Below are 8,592 nucleotides of genomic sequence, written 5' to 3'. Positions count from 1 at the left end.
CTTGATCATTGATCTTGTGCCAACGCTGCTTGCAGTGACTGGACTCCCTCCTTTCACTGGCTCCAATCTTTGGTGATGCTCCGAAGTACGCGGCAATTCTCTGCCAAAAAGCTCCGGATCGCTGCTCATTCCCTACAACGGGATCCTTACTAGTGTTTAACCAAGCAGATATGAGCACTTGATCGTCTGTAGGCGTCCATGTTCTTCTTTCTTTACGCTCTGCAGGGGCTCACCGAGATGAGGATCTTCACTTCGCGGAGTTCCATAAAGAGGAACCTGTGATGAAGAAACATGGACACTATCTTCCCCTGAACCAAACACAATCTCTTGTTAACTATTGAGAAGGTCAACAAAATCTGATGGATGTGTATTATATGGATTAGAACCATACCGAGGTTTTTGAAAGAAGAGAAGGCGAGAAGAAGAATGAAACGTTTGAAAGATGGAAAGGTAGAGAAGAAAGATATGTGTTTAATAGATGCAAGAGAAGAGGTGACAGAAGAGAGAAAGCAAATGAGCATTTCATCACCATAAAGTACCGACCATTCATCACAACCAACCAATTAGAGTTGACATTTAGCTAACAAGCGCATTAACTCTATCTAACCATTACATCAAGCGCATTCATCACCATTACACCAATCGCATTAACTCTATCTAACCATTTCAAAAACGATAACCACAACCAGATTCACAGTCAATTAACACAACCAGATGCACAGTGAATTCACTATCAATTCCTTCCATACCACATCTCCTAAAACATATATCGGAGAAAAATGATTTACCTGATTCATTGTAGTCTTTGACGCCGCCGAATTGTCGTTTGATCCTCGTCTTTGCCGAACTAACATGTCGCTTGATCCGTAGTGTAGTCCTCGTATTTGACAAATGAAAATGTATCAGTGGTGATCCATACATGAATCAGGAGACATAAACAATACATAACAAAGTATGATTCAGACATAAGAGACAGAATGTAGAGGCCAGCACAACAACCAAATCAAAATAACTAAGACCGATTCAGGTTTGATTTCGATTTACCTTTCGGTTTGACGATCAAGAGCGAGACGCGGAGGCATCGACAGCTAGAGAAGGACGGCGGAGCCGTCGACGATCGAGAGCGAGACGCGGAGGCTGCGACAGCTAGAGAAGGACGGCGGAGCCGTCGACAATTGAGAGCGAGACGCGGAGGCGTCGACAGCTAGAGAAGGGCGGCAGAGACGTCGACGATCGAGAGCGAGACGCGGAGGTGTCGAGGAGAGCCACAGAGACGAGTAGTCGTCGAGAGGGGCGCCGACTGATTCCGTCGAGGAGAGCCACAGAGACGGAGGCGTCGAGGATTGAGAGATAGACGCGCATGCAACGAGGAGAGCAAGAGAGAGAAGGAGTCACCGAGAGAGGCGCCGACTCATCCCGTCGAGAAGAGATCATCTTCTGATTCAGACGAGGAGTGATCAGAAGAGAGATCGCAAGAGAGATCACAAGAGAGATGGAGAGAGAGCGACGCGGAGGAAACGAGGATAGCGAGAGAGAGATGGGGTCGTCGACAAAGAGAAACCGACGCCTCCAAACACCAACACGTGTCCAATTAGAGACGTTTCCTCTGTCCCCAATTTAAGCGACGTTGTTTGCTTAATTACCTATTTTTCTTTTTTTTTTAAACCCAAAAACATTAATAACCCCTCATTAGAACCCCGGTTAATGCTGCTCTCAGTGGTATGTGATGGAATATCTAGAATTCTAATAATAATATGAAATTGAAATTGCAATAAAAACAAGAGAGGAAATTACATTCGATACTCAAAAGAGATACTTTCCCAGATAATTTAGAAACTGTTCACCCATTTAACCTCTTTTTCATTGACAGTTATTTTCATTAAATAAAAATATTTACTTTTAAATTTTCATGAACTTTACTTGGTTTCTACCAATGTGTATGCCCTAAGTTTTGTTCTCTTTTTTTTTTCTTTCGGTAAGTTTTATTATTTTTGGAAAATTTGAAATACAAACAAACATAAGACATAAAACTCTCTGTGGTTTCATGAATATTAGAGCACTAGTTGATAACGCGCGTCCTGCGCGCAGTGAGTAGATTTAAAAGTATTATAACTTTTAATATGTAGACATAATAAAAATTAAAGTCATAGTAAGAAAAATATATGTAAGAAAGTACGGGTTATAGCTAAGAATTTTAGTATATCAATATAAATTTATATTGGGCAAGGTGAGTTTAACCAAATTATTGGTCGTAACCAACGACTAAATAAATTATTGGTCAGGGCGCGTAACGATCCTCTACAAAAGATAAATTCAAGTAAGCTTCTCTTTTACAATTACAAACAAAATCAATTATTGATAGTGTTAACCAAAGCGTAGACAAACTTCAATTTACCTTTCCAAACCTTAATCTTGCCGAATCTCAAAACCAAGATCACACGACCCTCATCACGTAACTGTATAGCGTTCGTGACATCAGTAGAAAAGTTTCTCCACAAGACCATCGGAAGACGGACATCCCTACGACGACATATATTTTAAGATTGATGTTATATAAATTTTTTTTTACATAATTTCTAAAAATAAAAAAAACATATTGGCTATTATTGGATTGTATAAGGGTTCCTTACGCTAGATCATGTAGCTCAAGTGAAATCTTTTGGGTTTCTTTTCCGTTCACGGAAATCATCTCAACATGGCTAACTTCCACAACATGTCTGATTACATCTATATCACATTTAATTTACAATAATAATAAGAAACACAGATTTAAATGATTCACACCTAGACCCCAAGTTTAATTTACGAATGTTAACAACATAGAATATTATTGAACTATACTCACCAATTAGAAAATCGGGGTTGAGACTACCATCAAGAACTTCATGGAAGTTCACGGGTGTGAAGCCATTTAAACTTACATGCAAAGCCTCACAACTTCTCACACGCGTTGTGGCGAACACACTGATCTTGTAAAGATGATTTGTCGTCCGGTATGAGCCAACCGAATGATTCAGAGAAAAATTAGTGAAAGTCAGAGTTTTCCCCTGCTCCAGCTGGTGCTCGAACTGGTTAACCAATTCTTTCTTCACACTCGCATGGATCTTATCTCCCTATACATAACGAAACGTAGTATCAAAGACATATTATCTTATTCGTCAAAGAATAACTAAATATAACATTTTGCTCCCTTTAAGATTGTTCAAACTTACATTAGAATCAATGAGAACCATTTCAATGGTCAGTCCACAGTCTCACAATGCTCACTTTCACTCTCCACATGGTCTTAAAGGGTTTCAAGTCGGCATTCAGAGTTAAAACCTGCCATTAGTTTTTTGTGTTTGCTAGAAATGTAATGCTAAAGGGGTTTAGAGAAGGAGGCAATGGTGAGGAGATGTAAACGAACACGTCTACTATTTATATATGCACGGAGCCTAGGTCTTTCCTCACCACGCCAAAGTTAATGAGGAAACCGATATTAATGTCTTGAAATTAATACTGTATATACCACTTGCCTTGTTTTGAAAATTGCGTAATGGTTGGACGTGAAATAGGTAAGAAAACGAAGTTCTGGTCACGCAAACTTTATTTCACAAATATTCTCCGATCTATTAAGGTAAGTATTTCAATTCTTCGAATTTTGTTTCCTTGAATACGTTAACATTCTCATTTTTCTTTTCTACAATATATTCGATCCCGTGATCAATTCAATTATGTTTCCTTTAAAATTTGAAGCATTAAGTTTTGGGAATAAAAAAGAGATTTTCGATGACTTGAATCTAAAAGATCATAAAACGATTTAAAGCTCATATAAGTTTTTCAAAACATTATGATAAACATGGTTTACTTGTTGCAAGAATAGATATGAACATCAATACAGGTTATGATATTTTATTACAAATCGGCATATCAAGCTAAAATAACCAATTCAAACCGTAAAGAACTTAGTTGTACAAAGTTTAAAGAATCAATCATTTACTCAAGCGTAAATGACTTAAAACACACATATATTTTATTGCCTTATTTAAATGAACCACTTCCAAGTCTTCGAACAAACAATAAAGTCTCTATTTGAATGGTAATAATATGTTTCCTTAGTTAAATCCCCGTTTTTTTTTAAATCCGAATGTAATGTAATGTTGATCGAAAATCTTATAGTATAATGACCAGTGGAATTTGTTTGTAATTATTCTAGTTGAGAAAGAGCTTTTAAAAAAATGAGGTGAGAGTGCATGTGGTGATGACACCTAGAAAATGACACACATGTAATAAACACATGAAGCCAAGGTTATTTTTTATCAACGCTCCTCAAAATAAAAAAGGGATGATTAAAGGTAGTTTCTAAACAATGATATTTTACAAAAATAATAATAAGATATGGTAAAGTAAAAAAGAAAAATAAGAAAAAGTAAGATTAGTTTCTTCCCAAGAACATTGTTAGGATCGAACAAGAAAGAGTTTCTATAACCGTTGTTTTCTTCTTTTTTTTTTTTTTTGGCTCAACAACAACTTTATATTAATCCAATTCAGTTTCTTACAAATGGCTTATCAGCCTCAAAACATGAATTCAACCACATAGGCACCATAGAATATAGCTTAGGGACAAGGGACGTAAACGTTGAAGTCTCCTTCGCTATTCTATCTGCTGACTTATTACCACTCCGGGGATAGTACACCACTTTATACCCTGCATTTACCGCCAAACATGAAGTTATGCCTTGCAATATGGGTTCCAACACTGGCCAGACCTCTTCCTCTCCATTGAGCATTCTTGCCAGCACAAGAGAGTCAGTTTCGATTATCACCGTTTTATATCCAAAACCCACCAGAGTCTGAATTGCCCAGCTTATTGCTTCCGCTTCTGTTTCTATCACCGACCTCATCATTGGCAGTTTCCTTGCTCCCGCCCACAGTAGAAGACCCTGATGGTCACGCAAAATCCAGCCCACCCCTCCTATCATTGTCTCTTTGGACCATGAGGCATCAGTATTACATTTCAAACTCGCCGGGGCCGGTGGCGTCCATTTCTTCTCAGGTTCTTCTATTGTAGTTACTTTGACCTCCTCCTTTATAACCTCATTTCTGTTTCTGCGTTCCCATACCCCATCCCAGCTCTTCTGGATTGTTGAGATAGCATCATAATCTGTTCCCCTAAATAACAGTACGTTCCTGTTTTTCCATAATCTCCATAACAATTCAGGGACAAATCCTTCCTCTACTTCCTCTAGTGGGTACTCTTTTTTTAAGTTTAAGACCCAATAAAGGTTAGTATACAAAGAATCTGACCAGTGACCCGCTGGGGGTATGTGGACATTAGCAACTGCCCAAATCATCCTCGCATAATGACACTGGAAGAGTAAATGATTTACGCTCTCTGCTTCTCCTCCACAACGGCAGCAGCTCTTGTTTTTACCAATGTGTCTATATGTCATGTTTTCAGCCACCGGAAGGGCATTGTTGAGGCATCTCCACAGGAAGTGCTTGATTTTGGGANNNNTTTTTTAGTATGTAAATATAAAAGTAATATTAGTAAACATGATGCATAGTTAAAATATAAATCAATTTTGAACATAAAATATTATAAATATAAATTAGTTTTTTGTTTATATGGATGGTTTATAGATTTTTGATAGTTTTAGTGGTTTTTATTGGTTTAATAATTTTGAAATATAATCCGGCTATGTGGCCGGTTCATGGTCGAACCAATTACTAGACCAACCCGGCTATATAACTGGTTCATGGTCGAACCCGGTCCAACCATCGGGTCGGTCTGGTTTTAAAAACACTGCCTCCAGGGGAAAGGAACTTCGTTTGCCATCCATGAACTCTTTGATTTAAGTTCTCCCTCAAGTAATTCAGAATGGAGACTTTGGATCCTCCAAAAGACTCTGGAAGTCCTAGGTAGAGCCCTTCTCCACCCACTGTTGTAATACCCAACTTCTGCATTATCTCCTCCCTCTTCTCCGTTGGAAAGTGTTTTCCAAAATAAACGCTCGACTTCTGATAGTTTATCCGCTGTCCTGACGCCATGCTGTACGTTTACAGTATCTGTAGCACTTGATTCAACTCCTCTTCTGATCCTTTACAATACAACATGCTATCATTAGCGAATAACAGATGAGATACCGGCGGTGCTCTGCGTGCCACTCTCAAACCCGAGATCTTCTTCGACCTTTCTGCACTCTTCAGCATCTGTGCTAGCACTTCAGTACACACCACAAAGAGGTATGGGGACAAAGGGTCCCATTGCCTCAGTCCTCTTGTAGGGGTAATCTTACCAAAAGAGCACCATTTATGAGCACTTGATATCTCACTGATGTGACACAGCTCATGATGAGCGCACACCATTCTTCAGAAAAGCCCATCGCCTTCATTGCTTTGTTGAGGAAAGACCACTCCACACGATCATACGCTTTGGAGATGTCGGTCTTAATGGCTATAAACTCTGACGCACACTTATTATCTGAGCTGAGCGCGTGTAGGAGCTCGTGCGCTACAAGGATGTTATCATATATGAGACGCCCCTCCACAAACGCTGCCTGTGTCTCCGAGATAATTCCAGGCAAGACCTTTTTCATTCTTCTCGCTAGCAGCTTCGAGACCACCTTATAAGCTACATTACATAGGCTTATTGGTCTGAATTCACTCATGCACTTAGCGGTAATGGTTTTCGGGATCAGACAGATGTTGGTACCATTTATCTCCTCCTCTAGCTTCCCTGTCCTGAAAAATTCCTGCACCATGGCCGTGATCTCCTCTCCACTAGTCTCCCAGAACTGCTGATAGAAGTAGCCACTCATCCCGTCAGGTCCCAGGCATTTACTAGAATTAATTTCAAAAACCGCCTTCTTTACTTCCTCACTTGTCACTGGCTTCAAGAGGGCCGAATTCTGTTCTGAGGAGATGGTTGCAGGGATATCATTCCACTCTACTTGATCGAGGCCCACATCCTCTGATGAGAAAAGAACTTTGAAGTATTGTTCTGCCACTCTCCCAAGGTCACTATCTGCAAACCACTCTCTTCCATCGTCATCAAACAAGCTTTTGATCCTATTTTGCGCCCTTCTATTCTTTGTGACAGCATGGAAAAACTTGGTGTTTCTGTCCCCTGATCTTAGCCAGTTTAATCTGCTTTTTTGCATCCAGAAAAGCTCCTCATTGTAATATTCGTCTGACAGTTCCTTTCTTAGAATTGACAGTTCCTCCGTCCTGAAATTATTCTGTCTCGACGCTTCATCAATCTTGTGGCTCAATTCCTGAATCCTCAAAGCGGAATTTGGCTTTGCGTAGCGTTTCAAGCCCGAGATGGCTTTGCGACAGGAAGCAATTCTACTCATCAGGCTCACTTGGCCACTCCCGTGAGATCTCCAGTTACTCTCCACTGTTTCCACAAATCCTTCTCTTGTTACCCATCTCTGATCATACTTAAAGCTTGTGAACTTCTTCCTCTGATGACCATCCAGAGATGTAATGATCGGACTATGATCCGACTGTACTCTTTGCAGGTAGAAGGTTGTTGCGGCCGGAAAGACTTCTAGCCATTCCTGATTTGCAACTGCTCTATCCAGTCGACACTGCACTAGCTCGTTGTTCCTTCCACCTGCCCATGAAAGTGGATTGCCCTTGTATTTGATATCCCACAGGCCCCAATTTAGTAACATCTGCTTGAACTCCATTCCATCTTTCTCTTCTCTTACCGCTCCTCCTGATTTCTCCGACTGTTCTATCAACTCGTTGAAATCTCCCATTAAGATCCATGCCCCTTTCCTGGTTGCTCCTATTCGAGAGATTCTTTCCCATACCTCCCCTCTCTTACTCTTCACTGGATCTCCATAAACACATGTAAGGTAGAACGTATGGTTCTGCCATTCTACCTTTAGATCGATCACCCTGTTAATGTACTTGTTTGTTTCCCCAACCGTTCAAAAACTGATGGGGGGCTCCGACTTCCTTTGCTGGATTTGCCATCATTCTTTTCCCCTGAGGAGGTTCCACTTAGCTTCAGCCGCAGATCCTCTGATTGTTCTCGACCACTTCTGCGCCCTCTGCTACCTTTTGAGCCCCATTCCTCCTCTACATTTCCCAGTCTGTTGAAAACTGAGCCTGTCTCACTTGTGCCTAGAGATTTTTCCACTCCACCAAGCTCGATTGATTTGCTTCTTATTCCACTAACCTCCTCAGAACCTCTTGGATTTGCAGATGACTCCTCTGTGCTTCTTGTCTTCTCCGTTCCTCCCTTATCAGCTTTCTGCTTCCACACTACCCGGGGGGTTGAGACCACTCTCTTCCCTTTCCTCTTATCTTCCTTATAAGAGTCTTGGCCTTCTCCTTTCCTGGTTCTCGCACTTCCAGTTGCTTTGGAGGTTCCGAGGACGGCTTCTTTTGAGACTGAGTTCTTCAGAGTCTCCTTTGCTTTTGTTTCTTTCTCCAGGAGTTTTTCCTTCAGGCTTGTCTTCTTCCTCCTATCTGTCCTTAGACTCTCTTCACATTCCCTTACTTGGATTTGATAGGGGCACTTTGTCTGGTCATGAGTAAGTCTTTTGCAGCCATAGCAGACTTTTAGTAGCTTCTCATACTCCAGCTCCGTCGGGT

General features: G+C 40.7%; 2 protein-coding genes across 2 annotated transcripts; both read right to left on the bottom strand.

Annotated features, from left to right (window-relative positions):
- Positions 1–2,348: 2,348 nt before the first annotated feature.
- On the bottom strand, positions 2,349–3,233 carry LOC106338099 (replication protein A 70 kDa DNA-binding subunit C-like). The gene is made up of 4 exons (XM_013777154.1): positions 3,213–3,233; positions 2,846–3,113; positions 2,631–2,727; positions 2,349–2,520 (listed from the first exon to the last, which is right to left on the bottom strand). The coding sequence occupies exons 1-4, from the start codon at positions 3,231–3,233 to the stop codon at positions 2,349–2,351; spliced, it is 558 nt and encodes a 185-aa protein (XP_013632608.1).
- Positions 3,234–4,526: 1,293 nt separating this feature from the next.
- Positions 4,527–5,432, bottom strand: LOC106338098. The gene has a single exon (XM_013777152.1). It carries the CDS (start codon positions 5,430–5,432, stop codon positions 4,527–4,529), a length of 906 nt encoding a protein of 301 aa, XP_013632606.1.
- Between the last annotated feature and the right edge of the window lie 3,160 nt (positions 5,433–8,592).

Source organism: Brassica oleracea, chromosome C4 (genome assembly GCF_000695525.1).
Source record: "Brassica oleracea var. oleracea cultivar TO1000 chromosome C4, BOL, whole genome shotgun sequence".
NCBI lineage: Eukaryota > Viridiplantae > Streptophyta > Magnoliopsida > Brassicales > Brassicaceae > Brassica > Brassica oleracea.
The sequence above is the reverse complement of the archived record's forward strand: the minus strand, read 5'-3'. Positions and strand labels throughout refer to the sequence as shown.

Coding starts and splice junctions, on each gene's coding strand:
- LOC106338098 (XM_013777152.1), bottom strand. CDS start 5,432: ATGACATATAGACACATTGGTAAAAACAAGAGCTGCTGCCGTTGTGGA.
- LOC106338099 (XM_013777154.1), bottom strand. CDS start 3,233: ATGGTTCTCATTGATTCTAAT. Junction 3,114..3,212: donor TGGTTCTCATTGATTCTAAT/GTAAGTTTGAAC, acceptor CGTTATGTATAG/GGAGATAAGATCCATGCGAG. Junction 2,521..2,630: donor CTTGAGCTACATGATCTAGC/GTAAGGAACCCT, acceptor ATGTCGTCGTAG/GGATGTCCGTCTTCCGATGG.